Source organism: Pieris napi, chromosome 16 (assembly GCF_905475465.1).
Source record: "Pieris napi chromosome 16, ilPieNapi1.2, whole genome shotgun sequence".
In the NCBI taxonomy this organism is placed as follows: domain Eukaryota; kingdom Metazoa; phylum Arthropoda; class Insecta; order Lepidoptera; family Pieridae; genus Pieris; species Pieris napi.
In genome coordinates this window covers 6617562-6639932 of record NC_062249.1, presented here as the reverse complement: position 1 = coordinate 6639932, position 22371 = coordinate 6617562, and the positions used below count along the sequence as shown (strand labels likewise).

The 22371-nt window shown below is 35.0% G+C and overlaps 1 protein-coding gene across 7 annotated transcripts in view; it reads right to left on the bottom strand.

The window, feature by feature from the left end:
* The window catches only part of LOC125057462 (transmembrane and coiled-coil domains protein 2-like), a 46370-nt gene that overhangs the window by 10335 nt on the left and 13664 nt on the right, over positions 1–22371 (bottom strand). For all 7 annotated transcript variants that reach the window (XM_047661179.1, XM_047661181.1, XM_047661182.1 and 4 more), the window contains exons 2-8: positions 6417–6639; positions 5385–5494; positions 3396–3523; positions 2704–2733; positions 1722–1838; positions 1090–1250; positions 51–121 (exon numbers count right to left, since the gene is read on the bottom strand). In XM_047661179.1, coding sequence (XP_047517135.1) covers positions 51–121; positions 1090–1250; positions 1722–1838; positions 2704–2733; positions 3396–3523; positions 5385–5494; positions 6417–6569 — 770 coding nt within the window. In that variant the 5' untranslated portion in view covers positions 6570–6639. The remainder of the gene's footprint in view (positions 1–50; positions 122–1089; positions 1251–1721; positions 1839–2703; positions 2734–3395; positions 3524–5384; positions 5495–6416; positions 6640–22371) is intronic.

Below are 22371 nucleotides of genomic sequence, written 5' to 3'. Positions count from 1 at the left end.
AGCAACGTAGCATTATCATTTAGTTTTTATTAGATTTATTTGTAACTCACTTAAGCCCTTGCCCCATATCCCGTAACACTTCCCGTGGTTGTCTGTGTGATTGTCCGCTTGTACCATGTTGCTGTAACAAATATATTGTAGTTCATACATGTAATAACAGTTCTGGAATTTGTCTTCTAATATATAAAATTCTCGTGTCACGGTGTTTGTAAACTCCTCCGAAACGGCTTGACCGATTCTCATGAAATTTTGTGTGCATATTGGGTATGTCTGAGAATCGGACATCTATTTTTCATCCCCCTAAATGTTGAGGGTAGTCCACCACTAATTTTTTTTTTAATTTTAAGATAATTTTTTTTTTCCTCTACCCTAAACCCTCTACGATCAACCCCTATTTTTTATTATAGTAGATAGTTATTTTTATTGAACTAAAAAAATGTTGCCTAGAAATAATATTCATGGCAAAACGGTGTTTGCCGAACCAGCTAGTAACTATATAATAATGGCGTATATGGCGTCAATAATTTCAGTGAAAAGAAATCGAAATTATATTTATTATTTATTTATTTTATTTTTAGGGCAAACGGTCTGGAGGCTCACCTGATGTAAAGTGATACCGCCGCCCAGGGACACTCTCAATGCCAGAGGACTGGCGAGTGCGTTGCCGGCCTTTTAAAAATTGAAACATTGCTAATGAAACCTTTTTTTAAATTTTAGAACTCTTTGGTAACCTAATGAAGTATATTGCATTCATTTGTCATTTGTTTTTGTGAACTTACGCGAGAAAATTTTCGGTCACTGATTTATTATGACTTTCGTTGTGGGCTTACTCAAAAACAAAGATATGATAGGCTGCGATTAGCATTTCTTAATGAAGCCCCATCTCGTGCTACTATTTACAATTGTATGATGTGTAGAGAGGAACGGAGATTACTTCAAAAAACAATAAAAGTATTGACAACTTCCCAAAAAGCCGTTTTTCATTTTCTAAACATTTTCAGTGTTTACCTAGGTAATAAAATATTTATCCAATAAATAAATTACATATTATCTCATGTACGTATTTGAAAAGATAGACAACAAGATTACCTCCCAGTTTTTAATCCGTTTGTTATATCCCTCGAGTTTCTTTTGCAATTGTACAATACAGAGGGCGCTCTTCTGGTTTTTCTTCTCAAACACAGCCTTGATCCGCTGCAACTGTTGCTTATCTGCATTCGCTGCTAACTTCAGGTACTCGTTTACATTATCTGTTTTAATCAAGCGATATATCAGCACTTGAGACAAAATAATGTGAAGAGAAATTATTACTAAGGTTAAAAAATAATCAAATGTTCAGATTTTACTTGAACAACTTCTGACACGGCTCACGTAGCTGTTTCAAAACAGCTGAAGATGCGCGATACACCGACAGCGACCGAGTAATTTTAAAATGTGTGAATAGGTGTAAGTAGTATTTAAGATGTTGCTTTATAACAATAAATCAACATTTGAATACTACTGTTCAAGAGAAATATACATTTATATCTTCAAATTTAAAAGACTACTATGTGAAAATCTATGAAAACGTGTTCCTTAATACTAAAATAGATTTATTTACAGTTACAGCATACATAGGCCAAATTTTAATTACAAATAATATTATATACAATTAAAACTGATTTTTATAGACCATTATAAAAATAATAACTATCAGTTAGTCAAAGCTCGCCTTTACTCACCATCTCTTATAGTCTGTTCGAGCCGTATAAGATCCTTCGTTCTTTCGATCTTGCTGTTGAGATGCGCAATGGCAGCCTGTGCCTTAGCAGACGCCACATTGCCTTCACTATCTTCCGCTGAAATTATAATAACATTAAGGAGCAGTTGCTAATGGTAAAAATATTTTTTAATGTTTTTGTCTAATACTAGACACAATTTTAAACTCTAAAGTGGTCAGTTCGACACACGGCAATGAACCAATGGATTATCTATACAGTAATACTTGTTCATACAATTAAAGCCTTTGTTCTACTCTTTTGTGGAAAAGAGTATGTCTAAAGTTCAACCAACATTGGCGCAGAGGCGTCGCGAGCCGATGCTCGCGTTAGCGCACCCTGATCAAAAGGCTAGGATCAGAATATATACAATGGTTGATATCGATCTTACTATGTATGATCTAATATCAGAAGCTGACGAAGACAGTTCGTCACTGCGCCCGATTAATGTGCGCGCTTACACATTTCAATAATACGAAGTTTCTTAATAATGAAAAAATAATAATATGATTGGACAATTCACACCAATTGACCTAGTCCCATGCTAAGCTGGTGAAGCTTGTGTTATGGGTACTAGGCCACGGATATAGATACATATTATAGATAGATAGACATATAAATACATATTTAAACACCCAAGACCTAAGCACAACACCAAATGCTCATCACATCGATGTTTGTCTCAGCCGGGGATCGAACCCGGGACCCATGGATTCGCAGTCAGGGGTACTAACCCCTAGTCCAATGAGCCGTCAGAATACAGATGAATATGCTATAATTGATCTTTCTGTGCGCTAGTGTGAGTTGAGCCTTAAATCGAACGCATAGAAGGCTGATCACTTGCACTTATAATTGTAGAGCCTTTTTTTATCAGCGTCGTTTTAACACAACACTTAATCACTACTCATTATCGCGTATCATTATATTTGATTGTAGAATTACTTACATCCTTGCGTTAAATAATCCCCATCTTGACCTGAAAAGTATATTAAACACACATTTACTAACTCATAAAATAAGCGTTTAAAGAAAACAACATTTTTATTTATTTTTTATTTTTTTATTTTTTTTAAAGACAATTCACACCAATTGACCTAGTCCCATGCTAAGCTGGTGAAGCTTGTGTTATGGGTACTAGGCAACGGATATACATACATATTATAGATAGATATACATATAAATACATATTTAAACACCCAAGACCTAAGAACAACACCAAATGCTCATCACATCGATGTTCGCCTCAGCCGGGGATCGAACCCGGGAACCATGGATTCGCAGTCAGGGGTACTAACCACTAGACCAATGAGTCGTCAAGTTGACATGAATTTTGGAAAACAATTAAAAAATATACAACACAGATCTGTCCTTTTCATTATAACGTAAAAACAGTTTGACGAAAAGAGAGAAAAGATTACTTTAGTACAGTGGAAATACTGATGGAGGTTTCATTGATAAGCGAAGTTTATATGGTATTTTTAATTCGTTTTTCATATCAAAAGAGGATTTATATGTTAACTTTCAACTAGTGCAACACTAGATGTCAAACCAGGAGTTACCATTAGGATAGTGTTGCTTTTATATTAATCTCATACATGAACGTGGTCGGAGAAAACCTCTGTAATCATGTGTTTCTACCTCTGTAAGCCGGTGAGCCATATTCATCAGCGGAAAGGGCATATGACACATTAGGGCTGTACACGGCGGTGACATAGTCTCCGGGGATTATATTCGAAATATTCTTCTTTTGCGGCGAATCTTCTAATCTGAAATTTAAAGTTTATATCATGAGAACCAATAGGTTATAAAATTCTCTTATAGTATACATATACAGGGTGGCCAAAAAGTCGTGGATCAAACGCAAATAGGGGATAGATCGCATAAGCATCGCATTCACACTTTGTCGATAAAAACCAGTCAAAATATTATTTTACTAAGTTAGCTAGGAATAGTGTATGTATTTACATGAGTACACTATATAATTTAAATTTATTTGTCCAAAAGTCTTTTTATAACTAGGAATGTTCAGATTCGGATATACAATGTTATAAATTAAATTTTTAATACTTAATAACTCTAATATCGATTAATGATAACTAGTCTTGATTTATTAAAAAATATTCTTAGCAACTACACTATTATCAGCCCATTCGAAGTAAAATTATAAACTAAATTCTATATAGTAAAAGGTATAAATGACGCCAAAATAGCACTCAAGGAAGTCAAGTATGCCACAAATTCAACTATTTTTGCAGTATTTTCTAACAAAAAATTGATGAAATTCCCTTGGTTTTGTAATGAAAAAAATCATAAATTACTAATTATTGTTATTTTTAATTGTGGATTGAAGTTCGTAATTGTAATGTTACGATATGAGAGTCAATAAAATTTGTACTTTGTACTGAATACTAGAAATTGAAAAGTATTGTAACAACGCAAATTCGTATTATACTAGAAAGTTGCTAATACCGAGAGGTTTCAATAGCCTCTCCAATTAAAACTGTAACTGGCTTAAACTGCATCGGGTGAAAAGTGCATGTCAAGTTACGAGTTAATTGATTTCGGGTCTGTTTCACAATGTACGGATAAGTTCTACATGAGTTCTAAATTAGCTATTTATTACTTATTTGTAGGATAAATACTATTGTTGCGTTTCACAACTGTCAGATAGCGCATTCGTCACATAAAGTCCATCATAAGTTATGAGTCCGATGAATGTCAAATAGCACAATTTATCTTCCAAATAGTTTATGTGTTGCATAGCTATTTGGTACTTTATCCATACATTGTGAAACAGACCCTTAATATTATAAAATTACGTAATTCTAAGTGAGTTAATTCATAATCGATTTTTTCCTGTTTTCGGTCTTCCTGTTCAGTGTTCACTCTTTCGATTTAGGGGTTTTCGTTATTTAATAGGGATTAGTATTAGGTCATTTTAAAAATATAGAATTATTGTGTCTGGCGATAACATTTTCGTAAATGTAGTCTAAGCAGACAAAAATATATACGACAAAACATCTAACAAGATAGACTCGGTTTGATATATGTATAGTCGGGCCATAAGTTCTGTTACAAATGAAAATGAATTTTTTTCAACTTTAATTATTTTAATAATTTCAATTATTTTGAATCTGAAACACGTATATTATTTTAAAAAATCTTTCGATTTTGCACCATTTTACATATTTTTTTGTGTTCATTATCAAATTACAATATGGAATAGGGTGTTAAAGAAAATAGGATTGCAGTGATCGCCTTGCAAAGTGGGAATGGAGCTGTCACCGTAAAATTGTAAACACCGTTAGATTGTAATCTATCTCGCGAGATTATAAACTGTCGAAAGATTGTGAACCTCAACGAACTGCTTACAATTTAACGTATTATTATTCGGTATTTATATGAAATTGTTGGAAAGTAAAATTAATCTGTAATTGACCAAAGAAGTTTGAATGATAACTAAGTTATTGTAGTACAATCTACCGAATAATAATACGTTAAATTGTAAGCAGTAAGCTGAGGTTCACAATCTTTCGACAGTTTATAATCTCGCGAGATAGATTACAATCTAACGGTGTTTACAATTTTACGTTAACATATACATTTATATACGGAATTGAAACTTACTCTCGTGACGTGTTTCCGGTTGTGTTAGCAGAAAGGGGGCTGGTACCGAGATCCCTGGAATGTGACTTTACGTGATGAGAACGAGGCTCTCCGTGACGGGACGATGAATCCTGAAAATTCAATTATAGAAGGTATTTGTTAATTATTAGGTAAGGAATAATGTTCAAACACAGACACATTTTGTGTTATTTAAGATAAGTTGTCAAGATCATTTCCGTTTACATTTATCTGCCATTGACCTTTCGATAAAGTTAATACTAAAATGAATTTTGTATTATTCCTACAACTACTCGGCAACTGATTTCAGTATGTGATTAGCTAGATTGCTTATATTCCTAGAACATGTGACCATAGGAACATATCTAAATTTTGTTCTTAGTTTAGCAAAGGAAATCCGTGGACTAACAAAGCAGCTATAGCATGTTGCGGGTGACAGTTTCGGTAACGAAAGTTGAAAGTTGCCGCGATTTACAAACTATGACTTAGTATTTCAGCTGTACCACATTCGTAATATATTAAATCATTAATAACTGTAGTAACTTAAATTTAACCCAGCCAGAATGTTCTTATCTAAAAATTAAATCAAATTGAAAGAAAAATTAAGCAACTGTCACCCGCACCATGGTTCTTCTTCTTCTTGTAGTGCCTCTCCACTACTGGAGGTTGGCTCGTCATACTTCTTCTTATTCTTTGCCAAGCGCATCAGCTGTTCTACGCTGGCCACTCCCGTCAATTCTCTGCTATTGCGGAGCCACGACTTCCTCCTGCCAGCGCGTCTTTTCCCCTCGACCTTGCCCATCATGGTGACTTGAAGAAGTCGGTACCGTTCGTGTCGCACACTACAGCGCACATAGTATAAGTTGTTAAACTGTCTTCTAAATCTCAGGAGAATCTCTCGCCACTAAACATCTGACATTGACATCATATCCTGTTATATAGTCCGAGTGATAACTATGTCTGGTTTTCTTCTTCTTGGCAGACGTAATATCACCGTTACCTGCTAAAACTATTTTAATTTGTTTCGGTACTTACATTGACATGATGCACCGTGGACGGTGACTGGACCCTCGATCGTATCAACGCATCATCAGTCAAGGCGGGATCTCTAGCCAGATCCACTGTAGACGGGGACTGACTCCTACTGGATCCCTTACTGTGTCCATGTCCAACGTGCAATGTATCCATACTAAACGTTTATATGCATTTTCACTTATTTTAACCGCTTGAATGATTTCGAATCCATTGTTTTGTGTATCTGGAAATAATTGGTAATTAAATTATCCAGTTTTTTCGAAACAATTCGACTTAGGATACGAACTTGCGAGCCCTCTGGCCGCGTCCATGGGCGGAATCACTTAACATCAGGTGAGCCTCACTCCAGTTTGCGCCCAGCCTTGCGATTCTGTAATTCACTTTTCGAACTCACACAGCGGTTTTCACAGCGGCGGTCGCGCTCTAATCACTCGTGAAGCAGTCATTTTAGAATGCCAAATCATAAAAAGTGAGTTACAGAATAGCAAGGCAGTTCCATAAAATAAAGTCATAATCAATTTGAACAAATCGTAAGGAACAATCTAGAAACTATATTTCAACTAATAATACGAAGGTTTATTTAGTAAGAAGGTCAGAATTTATTTGCAAGTGGAGTCAGAATAAAGTTTATTATAATTTTCATAAGCGTAACTAAGATAGCTCGTAGCTATGCATGTTTCGTTGTAATACCACTCGTGAATATCAAAACACTTTCCAATGTCGACTTCCATAAACGAAGAAAAGTCAACCATGAAGGTTCTTAGTTGCATTACTATAGCTTATGAATGTTTAACTTACAATTTAATAGTTTGTCGTATTAATAAATAAGGTAGTATACGTATTATCTTTATATATATAATTCTTCTGAGAGTGTGTATGTCACTGAACTTCTCTCAAACGACTGGACCGATTTTGATGAAATTTTTTGTGTGTGTTCAATGGGAATGGTTTAGATTCACAAATCAGCCCGCCAGATGGCGCTGCAGTCGGTACTTTCATACTTTGCTTTACTAATCGCTTGAAATATCATGCAGGACAACGTCTGTCGGGTCCACTAGTATTAAATAATTCTATAAATCTATAAATTTGATGATGAGTCACACGCTGAAGTCACTAGACCAACACAGTTCTGCTACATACAACTTTAATTTCACAGTAGCAAATAGAACATATCGAAAATCAATCATTTCTACGAAGTTGAACGCATTTTGTATTTATAGCTCAATATTTATGAATGCGTTTCTGGGCTATAAATTTAATTGAATCTAGCCATAAATGGGACAAGCTGTGACGCTTGCCCGTTTCGTTCAGTAAAGTGCCGGCTGAAACACTTTATATAACGTCTTTCGTAAATTTCACCGTCACACATTCTTTTTATTCTAGATTCAAAAGACGAAATAAATGTAACTAAACATAGAAACAAACAATCTATACTAATATTATAAAGGGGAAAAAGTACTGGGCCGATTTTAAATATTCTTTCACCATTTGAATGCTACATTATTACTGATTAATATAGGCTATTTTAATTGCAACAAAAAAAATAAGGATCCCTACTAAAACTACAATAATGTTTCCCAAGGTGATATACTAATGATGATAAAACAAAAAAAAAATGGTCGACAATATTAAAGAACATATCAATATCTACAAAAAATGTCGCAATAGCTTGTAAAGGATATATTAGTACAAAGTTCTAGTACGGTGAACGAAAACAACGCAAGGCAACCGGCATGTCTAGTGTTGACAATGTCAGGTACAGAAGGCTGGATTACCTTCATGCCTATAAAGGATAATGAAACAGAGGCAGAAATGTGTCTGCCCAATGACCCATTGAGATACGACGCTTGTTAGTGCAACAAACCCTAAAACAATCAAATTGTGGCCAGCACAATGAAGGGATACAATGCGACAGACAGCCAGCGATAATTAACTTTTGCTGTGAAACATCTATAGCCGCACGTAAAACCGATTTCTGGCGTGGCGACGCATGCCATGGCGACGCGTCGCCACGCTATATGATGGTATATATATACAGTCTATATGCAGTAGTGTGTACGGTGTGTGTATTTCGAAGTCACTGATTAAACGAATTAAGTAGTCACGATTTGAAATAAATTCGTAATTTTTTGTATTTAATGAAAATAAATGTTTATTCAATAAATAGTCATCGTTATCTGGAAATCGTAATATTTTATTTTATCATTATGACATATTTAGTTCCTATCACAATCTGTTCTTTTCTGAATATTACTTTTACAAAATAATGTCGATGTTTCCCATCTGCCAGGCGTCCCGTGATGGCTCACATTTTTTTTATTTATCTGTAATACTTTCTATCAATTTACCGGTACTTTCTTGTCCCATTAAATAGAAATACATTTGAAAATTAATTACGAAACAAGCATCAGACATGCTAGCTAATTTATAGCTTTATAGCGGTAATCCAATTCGCTTATCTACTAGGTTAATTGCAATCGATTTTTTGTACGTCTGCGCCAAAATATATGTTCATATAATAATTATTTGTTTGATTCCAATTAGCCATACCATTAAGGGAGACAAAACTACTTGTATTTTACATTTCCAACTGTTAGTTGTTATTTAGTTTATGTTTATGAATAAAGTCCATAATATAGACACAGTCCACAGATAAAGTTAAACGGTTTCTAACGTTGAAGAAGTATCTTCAACAGAAACTTAGTAGCAACAGACTAAACATGTTTATTTGTTGCAATAACTACTTGACATTTAAATTAATCATATTAAGCAGCAACCCTGAGGTCGTAGGATGTGCACCAATGGATATTCTGTCTATGTGCGCTAGTAACAATTGCTCGTTCGGTGGAGGAAAACATTGTAAGGAATCCGGCATGCCTTGGTCCCAAAAAATCACAGAATCAGTCACAAACGCGTAACACAGAAAGCTGATTACCTACTTGCCTAGAAGAAATCAAATGCTTATAAAACAGATACAAAAATATGGAAAAAACAGACCTAAAGGCGCGACTAATTTTTTTTTAGCAATCATATTATTATTTGACTACTTTAAATTTATGAGTTTAGATTTTTACTGCAGTTGAAACTTTTTTATATTATATTATTATAACCTATTTGCATGTACTGTCAAAATAAAGTACTCCATCACATCACATTCAAGGCAAATAAAGCTTATTATTACTATGACATACTTTCCTGGTATACGGATTATGGTTACTTAAGGCGCAATCTATTTTTGAATGTAAGCAATGCAGACCAAATATCGACAAGTCTAAATCAATTAAACGATGAATCACTCAGACATAAATTGATGCGCAATTAACTTTCTCTATCGTAAAAGTATCTTAGTACGTTATACTGTTATATATATACTAATAAAAAATAATTTTTAAATGTAGTACCTTATACCTAGTTCGTTTTTTTAATTATTTATAATAAAGACTAGAACAGAAGAACGTGATTGCTTAAATCTAAGAACAGCCCGCGGAAGGTCAAATGGAAGGATGGCATAAGGGTTACCAACGCGTTGGGCCAATCTTGTAAGTGCAACCACCGTAGCATCATCGTATTTGTCACCTAACTGGACCAGCAAAAATGTAAGCGTAAAATGCCACAGTACCAGGACAGCATAACAAAATATGAATGTCGCATATCTATAATATAAAAATGAATCGCAAAATGTGTTGGTAAGCGCATGACTCAACAACGCCTGGACCAATTTGGCCAATTCTTTTTTTATAATATTCCTTGAAGTACGAGGATGGTTCTTACGAATAGAAAATTTCAAAACTTTAAAAACAACACTTTTCTATATTCCCATACAAAATATTCGTAATAATACTTAAAAGTCAATTTGAACTTTAATACCATATCATACAGTTCAAGTGTTAGTGGAGAGGTTCCGGGAAGGTAAATTTTTATTTTTTGACATAATGTATTTGTTGTCTTGATAAGACTTTCTTTTTTTTTATCTTACTAGATAGACCGGTGTCCCGAATAGCAGAAAAGTATTTAAAAAAAATAAAGAATCTACTGTTATGCGGTACGATGTTCGCCAGGCCAGCTAGTCAATAATATTACAAGGAAAACATGAGGGCTACAATACTAATAATTTATGTCTCCCTGTCTACCCCACTCTTTTGAGAACAAGGTCACTATTTCAATAAAAGTTGTTCGAAAGAGGCTTTTTCTTACAAAACACGTCTAAGAGTATCACGAATACAAATTGCTACTTGGAAAAGTCGTCTTTTAAACTTGTTTTTGATAATTGAAATACAAACTTTTGTAGTATAAATTAGGAATACAAACATAGTTAATATTCTGGAGGTGATTTTATCCGGTGAAAAAATAATTTTCTATAGTTTAGGCTATATCCTTGTGAGACTATTCTCTTGACTACAAAGAATCAAGGAAACACAAGAATGTTTTCGCCACACGACGTCTTAATTCCTGCTGAGTTCATTGTATTGATAGCCAACATATACAGTCCAGTCCAGTAGTTACAACCCTAAAAGGGTCTTGGCCTAGATTGCATCCGCATCTTTAATCATTTTTATTTAATGTTATAAAATAAAATATTTATTAACAAGTACCTAGGTGTTCCGCCTTCTGTACCGACACATTTCTAAGAATTTTGAGATTAACGCGTATCGTTTCACAATGCTTTCACCGTGGGAGTGTCTTCATTGCGTACCTACTTTTATAATCATAATCCCGGTTATTCGGTTTAAAAAAAAAAGGAAAAATATGTTCAGGATACAACAGAACTTTAATAAGCAATTAGGGTTTACAAAATATTAGAATATAAGCCGACAAATGTGTGTGCCTCTTGATAGGAAATGCTGACTTAACAGAAAGTAATAAAGTATCAGCCAGATAGGGTACAACGCTATATTACAACAGTACATATATGAAAATCCATTTGGCCCATAGTCGCATCTTTTAGCCACTAAGCCAACATATACTGACTTAAATATACAGTCAACTTAATAATTTTTACTAGGGTTATTCCGAAAACTGTAATTGCAAAGTTTTTCAGTTATTAAACGGCGCAATCAAACGTCGAAACAACTTTGAAATTGCCAAACCGCACCGGTATTACAGCTCGAAACGTTCATTGGGGTTATGAATTCAAGCCTTTAAATCAAGCATAACATAATAGAACCTTTTCTATGTCATTTTGATGTGCACTTATGTAATTATTAACATAGTTAAACTTTTATTAATTTATATTAGTTTGTAGCGCACTTAAGTGATCGTCTTTGACCAGCTTCAAAAATTACAAGGATTTATATTACATTTTGTCAACTTAATGTAAAATTATATTGCGTTTTGATAGATTATGTACAAATCAATAGGAATATAAAAAGGAAGTTAAATCTATTTTTTTTACCACCATGATATTATAATATAACTAGCAAACTCGGCGAACTCCGTTTCGCCACCAGATGGCTTGGTTTTATGTAACATTTCGTTTGGTGATCCCGCTTTTCTGTTGAATTTTTCCTGAATTTTCTTTGCTATAAACCTCACGGAGCCCGAGACCTTTCCAACGAATGCAAAACCGTGGAAATCGGTTCGTGCGTTCTGGAGTTATAGCGTCAGGAAGGTAAACCCGACTTATTTTTATATAGTAGATAATAACATAAAAATAAACTAAATTCCTTTTATACAAAAGCATTAATATATTACAAATTAAAAAAAAAACAGAAAACCAATAAATAACCTTAAAATTTAATAACTAAAATGTATTATTAAAAGGAGTCCCTTTAGGGAAGGTTCCGAAGATACTGGCAGCGTTCCCCCTTTAAATAGCTAGACTAACTATCGATTAAGGCTTTAAGATTTATTTAGTCTCTTATATTAATAAACGCCTTCATTGCCTATAATAGTTAATGCTTTGTCACGTTCAAATTTAGTTATAAACGCATAAAGGCAAGAGAAAGGAAGAAAACATCATTTAAAAAAAATCTTGTCCCGATTCGAAAAATTGTCATGATTATACGCCTCACTAATTCAAAACATTGAAAATTTAAATGCAATAAAACTCGGCGCAACCTCGAACCTCGACTTGGCCTTTTGCTTTTAATATTACTACAAAAGAATGTTTAAATATGTATGCGTTTGCATATCGTATTCATAACTGGGTGATTTTTTTTTGCCATTTAGTGACCTACTCCTATAGACCGTATTCCACGTTGTTTTCGTATGATCTAGAAAGTTTTTGAAGTTATACTTCTTTAGACTTTTACCCGATGCGCGCGCACCGTGACACAAAATTAACAGAATGAAGTTGCCCACGAAATTTGCTACGGCATTGGACACAATTTAAAAACAACATTCGAATAATAATAGAATTTATGTTACACTTGACGGCGCATCTGTCGACGTCAGACATCAGGTTGACTTTTAGCTGTCAAAGTCAGCCTAGCGAAGCGTCATTGTCGATGGTTGTGATAGCGGCCATCTTGAGACACTGTTGTTCGAGACGGCGCTCGCACACCACGCTTGTGACGAATCGCTTTGCATCTGAGTGATAGTTTAATGAAGTGTTATAATTAAGTTGATGTCGTGTTGCTTAGACTGTACATTGCTCATTTGACTGTGTATTTCGATTAATAAACCCTGTGCTGATTAAACATCCGTAATTGTAACAAGGACTTGTGATATTTCTGCTTACGCCCACCTGCCTACCTACTTACCCACATACATCACACAAGATGAGTTGTGATGAGGGCCATCCTGACCCTACATCAGAAGTGGGATAACAGCCCCAAGAGACTTCTGAATCTTAGAATGGCACAACTTTCATCATGGAACAAGTAATGGGTCTCTTGACCTACATTACTAAGACTGCTGCAACGAGAACTGGTAAAGCAACGTTATCGGTGGAAGGTGCACCCCTTCCGGCGGCACCATGACTTGTACTTGCTACCTTTATAACCTGATGAGAGACCGCTTGACATCAGCGATTGGTGCGCCAACGTGGACGAAAATATTACGAAGCTGATGATACCTCCACATGAAGCTCGAATGAAGGCTATGCTGTAGTTACGAGGACGAGTTTAAACATGGGCGGATAGCTGGTTGTTGCATTCAAGCAAGTGGGAGCTGATCCATACGTTTGGTAACGTATTTCGGTACGCGGATGATGTGCAGAAATGGCACAACTAAACTTCGGACCAAGCGAGCTGCTATGCAGAGTACGCTACAACGGTATGGATGCGTTTTGTTAGAGGATTCGAAAAGAAACTACCGACGCCGAGGTAATCGATGCGATGATCACAGGTATTTACTCTTGAGTTTATTCGATCTGAGTTGCTGAGTATTACCCTCAATTCACTTACTGAATTAGTGTTCGTTTTTTTTTTGAAACTTTTCTAAACGTAAAATCGAAAATAGTTCACGTGAGTCACGTGTTATGGTATCTTAAAGGGTCAAGTCGTTGTTTCACTTGCAATGAACCGTAATTTGTCTCGGTACTGCATAGAGAGAAATCCCTCTAAGGCTAACGTTATTTCGTCAGTATACAGTATGAATAATTTCAATTTTCGTGGCACTTTTAATAATGCTAAGGTTATTGAATGATTACTGCTATCGTAAGAATCACTTCGAGAAAGCATTGCTGGTTTTAATTCTTGGTAAAACGTAAGCAAGTTGACGTACAGTTTATGGGCATTGAGTGGTCAAAAGTTTATCTCAAAGCAAAGCATTACAGCTATGGTAGAAATCGATAGTGTAATTTTAGGGCTAGCGTTTTATGTAGTAGGTGACAACTAAACTCAATTTGATATTTTAATACGGTTTAATCTTCTTTAAAAAAAAAAGAAAAAAAACCGGCCTTAGCGTTACTCTCAGCGAAAACGATATGTCTATTAATCGTTAGTTTATTGAGTTTTCAAATCTGACGCCCCCTATTGAAATAAATGCCGATTAATGAAATCTACAACATCATTAATGAGTTCGCACGGATAGTCGGTCCCCTGTGCCCTCTTACAAAACTTAAAGGACGAATTGCTTGGACTGTCGAACGTGAAGGGATGCGGCGCGGGATTGTTGGCGTTCTTGCGTCCGAATGGGTGCTGACTGTGTTCGGCCCAGAGCTTCCGGTGCGGCTGCGTGCCGATGCTGGCTCAGAAGGATGTGGAGCGGAGCACGTTGTAGAGTGTTATGGCCGCCGTACATCTGACGCGGAATCTCGTTATCATTCGCACGAGTTGGGAGCTTTGGCGGTCGTAAAAGCTGTAGAGCATTTTCGTCATTATTTGTATGGTGAGGGGTTTGTTGTGGTTGCCGACTGCAATTCACTCAAGGCGTCAAAATCGGGAGGAGTGACCGAGGGGAGTGTGGCTCGGTAGCGGTCTATGCCTTTACCAAATACGTTTTGCTCGAACATGCTTTGTCAGTTGATTCCAAAAGTGCAAAATATGCCGTACAAAAAGCAGCGTGTCTTTCTGGAGCCCCGAAAGGAATCATCGCAGATCAGCGTCGTTGCTGCGTTGGCTCAGATTTTAAGAGCTTTTGTCAGGAGCAAGGAATGGGTCTCCATTTCATCGCGACTGGTACAAGTAGGGCAAACGGCCAAGTTGAACGAGTGACGCGTGCTCTGGGGAGCCTTCTTGCTGTCATTGAAGACAAACCTAACGGGGCGTGGCGTGACGAATTAGGTAGCGTCCAACTTGCTCTCAATAGTTCTAAATCTTCCGTTGCCAAGTGCTCACCGTCGGGGCTAGGGTTTGGAATTCGTTCTAATTCTTTATGAATCTCTGGGTTGAGCGCTGGTCTTGAGGTCCGCTTAGATTGGATTCGATAAGAACTGATGCATCACCTGACATTTGTAAAGCTGCTGAATTTGATACCCTTCGGTTTAATCGTGGTCGGGCCACAGTAGAACCTTCCTCTAAGGGGGACTTCGTATTTATTAAAGGTTGTGAACGGAATAAAACAGGATTGGATGGGAGGTTTCGAGGTTCATGGGTTATAGTGGAAGTACTTGGGGACGATCGCTACGAACTTAAAAGTTTAAATGGTTTTCAGAGAGCTTATAAATGCTTTCACGAGAATTTGGGCGCAGTGCCCCGTGGACTTGTCGGTTTAATGGAGGTGGCTGCTGGTCTTTTAAATTGTGATGAGGCCGAGACGGCGTCGGAAGATGAAGACGCTCACAGCAGGATCGGACACTCTCAGTACATGCTCAGATCCTGAGACTTGGGAAATGTTGCATGAAACTGAAATTCATACAGAACAAGACGATTCATAGTCGTAGGTAAGTGGAGCGACCTGTAGTAATCTCTTTCCTGCCAAATAGTCAGACGAAATATGTCGTCCAAGTCAGTACCAGACTGACTTGTCTCTGTGCTTTTGTTTTATGAGACGAAATGTGTCGTCCAAGTCAGTACCAGACTGACTTGTCTCTGTGCTTTTGTTTTATGAGACGAAATGTGTCGTCCAAGTCAGTACCAGACTGACTTGTCTCTGTGCTTTTGTTTTATGAGACGAAATATGTCGTCCAAGTCAGTACCAGACTGACTTGTCTCTGTGCTTTTGTTTTATGAGACGAAATGTGTCGTCCAAGTCAGTACCAGACTGACTTGTCTCTGTGCTTTTGTTCTGTGAGACGAAATATGTCGTCTAAGTCAGAGTCATTTAAGTTGACTGACTTGTTCTGGATGTTTTGCAGATTATGATTATGGTAAGACGAATATTGTCGTCCGGGTCACATCCTCCAAAGGATTGACTTGTGTAATAGTACCAGTTATGAACAGTTAGCCTGCATGCTGTTTAGTGACGAGGCTGTGTTATCCGGCTTAATTGTAGCGAGACACTTGCCTTAAGTCTTAAGTATCATAGCGCATTGTAACTAGTCATCTGTCAGGATGCCGAACGGACTATGTACGATTGCAATTCACTGTCGTAGAAAATCGCCCGAGGACGGTCGAATGTCAGTCCGGCCGTGACGGCGCATCTGTCGACGTCAGACATCAGGTTGACTTTTAGCTGTCAAAGTCAGCCTAGCGAAGCGTCATTGTCGATGGTTGTGATAGCGGCCATCTTGAGACACTGTTGTTCGAGACGGCGCTCGCACACCACGCTTGTGACGAATCGCTTTGCATCTGAGTGATAGTTTAATGAAGTGTTATAATTAAGTTGATGTCGTGTTGCTTAGACTGTACATTGCTCATTTGACTGTGTATTTCGATTAATAAACCCTGTGCTGATTAAACATCCGTAATTGTAACAAGGACTTGTGATATTTCTGCTTACGCCCACCTGCCTACCTACTTACCCACATACATCACACAAGATGAGTTGTGATGAGGGCCATCCTGACCCTACACACTTAATGTAAGAGAATAATAATAAACATTTATTTATTTAATTTTTCAAATGTAAACTGAACTTTATTGACTATAATGACTCCTTTTCCAGTCTTTGATTATTTAATTGTAATTAATTATTTGCATGCAATCAAAAATTATTTTTAATAATGCCAAAGAAGTACAACTTCTTACGCGCGTACATAAGTACACGCACCCTTTTTTTTATAAAATACAAGAATACATCAATAATAATTTATCTAATATACACATGTAAATTCTATATCAGTTATTAGCAATGTTAACGAACTTCAACGGTTATCAAGACAAGTTTTGTAATTGCACAACACGATTTGAACTTTGACTTTTGACTTAGCGGATATTGTTATTAATTTTTCTCTCCATAAAACCCACAGAGTTCAAATAATACATTTAAAAAGTACTCGAATTGGTCCAGCTGTGATAGAGTTTTGCGCTTGGCAACATATTTTGCGGTTCATTATCTATATATAATATATTGTATAAGAAAAATGGTCTTCGTTTGAGGCTCCTTCACGCCTAAACTACTGATCGTATCGACATGAAACTACTGCCATTCGATGCGAAATTTTTCCTAGATGGTTTATGGCTATTTATTCTTTTATTGCTGTTTTACTTTTATGAAAATTTATACATACGGACTTCACCGCGGAAACATTGGGGAGGCTTCCTAGAACTTCAAAACGTCAACATCTGTTAAAAACTCGATTTTAGAAAATTTTCAATTTTCTTAGCGGGAAGTTAAAAAGAAGAATAATAAAAATATGAAAAAATAATAATAATGAAACATAAAATTTTATTTATTTCCTATTTTAATTCGCCCAGCAAAGCGGGCGGGAAACGGCTAGTTATTTATATATCCCCGAATTCTTCGAGATTCAGATATTTAAATTTTTCATCAAAGTAAATACGTCTGAATTTCGAACTAAGAGAATATTAACGGTATGTTTACTTTACTTGATATATTTCAGGACTAAAACAAGCTGGTTGGTGGTGTTTGCATGAAAATATTGTAACTATGCTAACAAATACCATTAGTTCTCTAAACAGCTTAACATAGAAGGCGATATCCATAAATCTGAAGTAAAACTTGTGATTTGATATGATTGTATACGTATATGCCACAGATGCATGTTTCTAGTGACACCGTATTTCAACCCTCACTCCGTGATTAGTATGACAAGTTAATAATTTAAGAGGCTTATCTTGAGATGCGTCCATTAGCAGAACCGGTCGGAAAAAATGCTAAATGCCAAGTTCCATCCTTAATTGGCGCTTTCTAGTTTAACGATTAGGTTTTATATAAGTGTTGAACACAAATCTTATAAATAATTAAAACGTAGCAAAGTATTAAAACTACAGCTGCCATATTGATAGTGTGAATTCAAATGTCAAAAACTACTCTAAAATTGTTTTAAAGTAAAAAGCCTTACAGTAATTTAATGTAATTTTAGGTAATCTAGCTACGAAATATCCATAGTATTATTACCCGTTGAATAAATTGTAGGTAAATAAATATGTAATTGTTAACTTCAGCCTAAATCGCGTTCCTCAACAGCGTTATACCAATTGCCATCTCTTGAATTAAAACATAGAATGCTTATAAAATTTACATAATTTGGTATATGGGACCTTCACCACCTTTTGTCATCAAAAGAACGAGTAAAGATAAAAAAGAAAGTAGTAGAATGAATTTATCTATATATGAAATATCTTTATATAAACATATATATATTATGTATATATAAATTAATAGCTGTTCTTGGCAATTAATTAAACGTGTTCGCGAGTCGGAATACCATCATCTTTATATATTTACACACCGCAAAAAAGACAACACATAAGGTTAAACCACATTTTACGGAAAAATATGTAGATGATACTAAGTTCACCGGGTCACCTAGAATTTAATAAAAGTAGGAAGTTTACACATCCCATTGAAATAGATAAACTGTCTTTATTTAATAATACAAACCAAACCAAGGTAGGCCTAGCAAACCTAATTTATGACCTCAAATTTCCTTTACACAGCTCAAGTATTAAACATAATTAAGTATATTATTTAGTGAATATACTAAAACATATAATATATTAAAAACGTCATTGCCCTTTTCCAAGTAACAGGTAAGCATTTGACCTCAATCTAGCAGCCATAGTCTATTAGGTCATGGCAGCTCTTAGCTTCATGACAATCTTAAATGTAGTCGCTACTTTATAAATTCCTTGGGGTTCATGCCCTTTTTGCACGATCTCTATGAACATCTGACTTATTCTCTATATTTTGCATACACTTTGGAATACATACGTTCGAGTCTGCGTGATCATAGTAGAATATAAATTCAGACTAATTCGAAAGTTCAAGAATTGTGAGATAACACTCAACTGAACCTTTGGACTGTGAAATGAAAAAAAGTGAAAGTGATGACTTTTAAATATTGTGTACATTTAATGTAATACATAATAAATAGTATAATAGGATTATATTTAGGACTGGCAATACAATCGTGAATAAATGTGAAAATCTTCACAGGCCTTATATTTTAGACTCAGTACTTAATAATTCATTAATGAAAATTAGTTTTACTTACAGTCCATTTAGCAATTAAATGGGTTAACCCAGTACCCACAAATCCACAGGTGGATAAAAATTTTCTTTCACTAACTTAACTACTAGGACCTTAAATTTCGAAGCATAGATTTTAAGATTATAAGCACTTATTATTATTCTATTGTTAAAAATAATACACGATTTTCGGCTCAGCTCGGTTTTAACTATATAGAAGTGATAATTACACTATTCAGTAATTATTCTTATCATATTCTTAAAACTCATAAAAAAGTTTAAAAACCAAGGCTTTCAAATATAATAAGTTCTACGGTTCTTTCAATTCAATATAAAATATGACTTAATTATGAGATCTCTTATAAAAGATATTTTAAAATAACTTTTTACCAGCGACTCTTAATCAAATCAGATAGATAGAAAGCCAAATTATCAGCAGGCAATATTTCGCAGTCGCATAAGCTTTTAGCTATAAAAGTACGGACAAATGAGGGTCCAAATTACGAATGCCCCAGAATCAGGCTGGCTAATAGGCACTTCTGCGATTTAGGTCGAAATAATGGTTTTAAATGTCTGTTTTTGACTGGTTCGTGAGTCGTTACATTCTACGAATAATATATGTGCATAAAACATATATCAACGTTTTTTATTTTTTAACGAATCTTATAATAGTTAGGCACATAGCCAATTCATGACACTGTAAGAACTGAAAATCAAATCGGAAACGCAAAATATTATAACTTTTGTTCAGTACTTCGTGCTGCACATTTTTTACATACCTAAGCCTTAAAGATTTTACCTACTCTTTTCATTTGGTATGAATTTTATTAAAGAAATTAACTAAATTGGTATCAGCAGCTGTATGTAATTTATAGTAGTACTTACGCGAAACTTTTAAATTTCGAATTTCGCTACACTTGTCATTTGTAGATTTGTTTCGTAGGCATTTGGCAGTCTTAGAAACCGCTTTTATAACTAATAGGTATTCTATTGACATGCACTAAAACAAATAGACGGTGCAAATAAATCGTCAAGTGTAAAAAAACGGCTAGCAATACTAATTACTGTCGTATTTTGGCGAATTGCCAGGAAAAAGCAGCCAATATCGATGCATATTATTATTACAACTGCACAATTTTACCATAGCTGTCTTCATAGGGTTTATCTTAATAGGGTTAAACGGAAGAAAAACTTTAAGAAAATTTAACTTACAATACAGTGGAGGTAACATGGAAAGACGAATATCATATGTTTGAGGTATATATTAAAGTTAAAAACGTTTGGAATTTTTAACAAAACAATTTCCTTTTAATTCCAAATGAAATCAGTGATTTGTGTCAATCAACAATCAAAAAAAAGACACACATACTCTAGCTATCATGGTGCTAGGTTTGGTTTCGTTTTTCCATTTTTATTATATATTTTACTCTTTAATGTTAATATTCTACGGTTTCGATATTTGTAAATATGTGAGGAACATGTATTCTAACTTTTTTAGTATAGTAGTTTATTCTAAGAGTACATTGTCTTCACATATAATTATTTAACAAATGTAACAAAATATTGTAAACCTATTTTAAAAGAGTAAGTGTGGAGTTTCTTGCCCATTCTTCTCCACACGAAACTACCTTTTGGAAGGGGCAACTAGAATCTTCTTTATATTTTTTTTTTTGACATTCAAAAGTGCCATTTTAGATGGTCTAATTGAAATAAATGATTTGACTTTGACTTTATTTTTATGAATAATTTTATAGGAACGTAAGAAAATACTTCAGTGTGCTTCATTTAACATCGCGCTAAATAAAAAGCAAATATGAATTTCAAAGTAAATAAAAACAGAGTATAACGTCCGAAGGCCGCTGCAATGAAATGGCGACTCGAATCGTTGACATGGAAAGTGGGGAAAAATATCTCATTTGAGAGGGTGCTATAGCCGTAAATAAACTTCGGAATTTAATTAATTTGTAAAATATTCTAGTGACATGTAGCTGTCACCGTAAAATTGTAAAAACCGTTAGATTGTAATCTATCTCGCGAGATTGTAAACTGTCGAAAGATTGTCAACTCAACATACTGCTTGCAATTTAACGTATTATTATTCGGTAGTTATATGAAATTGTTGGGAAGTAAAATTAATCTGTAATTGACCAAAGAAGTTTGAATGATAACTAAGTTAGTGTAGTACAATCTACCGAATACCGATAACCGATAGATTACAATCTAACGGTTTTTACAATTTTACGTTAACATAGCTATCATACAAATGTATCTTTTTTAATACATATTCCTATATTTGGCGATTGTTCACTGCAAACAGACCGTATACCTTTAACCTATATTGTCTTATATTTACACTCTTACCGCAGCTTTTATATATGTACAGTGTAAATTATATATAACGACACTCAAGGGACTGTGCTTATTTTGATGTTACAAAGAGTTGTAGTTAAATGGAAAGAAGAAAAATCTGTATTAGAAAATGTTTAATTCAGACAAGTGTTAGTAGTAATTACATAAAAAACAATTCTTATTTGAATGCTATTGCATATAGTCTGTTATTGTCGTCTTTTCTGCACCAGTAATTATGTTGTATTTTTTTATTTTATTAATTTTGCGATATTGAGGCATCTTCGTGATAAAGCACGTGCAAGCAATCCCAATTTGTAAACAATAGATCGGATTTCTTAGAAAGTTTGGTACGTATGATGCAAACAGTGCAGTTTATAGGACAACAAAGCGACAAAAGTACGTAAACAGATCTGGAGTTGGACTAATTTCGGTAACTTAAAAAGTACGTTTTATTATTTAACTGTCGTTATTGAGAGTGGGTGTAATTCTATAAAGAGTGTATCATTATATGGAAGGGAAGCTAAACCAACCAAAGCCCAGTGATTTAGACGCTTTAGGGGTTTTGTCGTAATATCGAGAGACTTTTCATGGAATTTACACTGTATATACACTCAAAATGTGACGATTTACGCCAGAGATGTAGAAGCTTGTTATAAGAATGCGAAACATCGGGTACTTTTGTACCAAG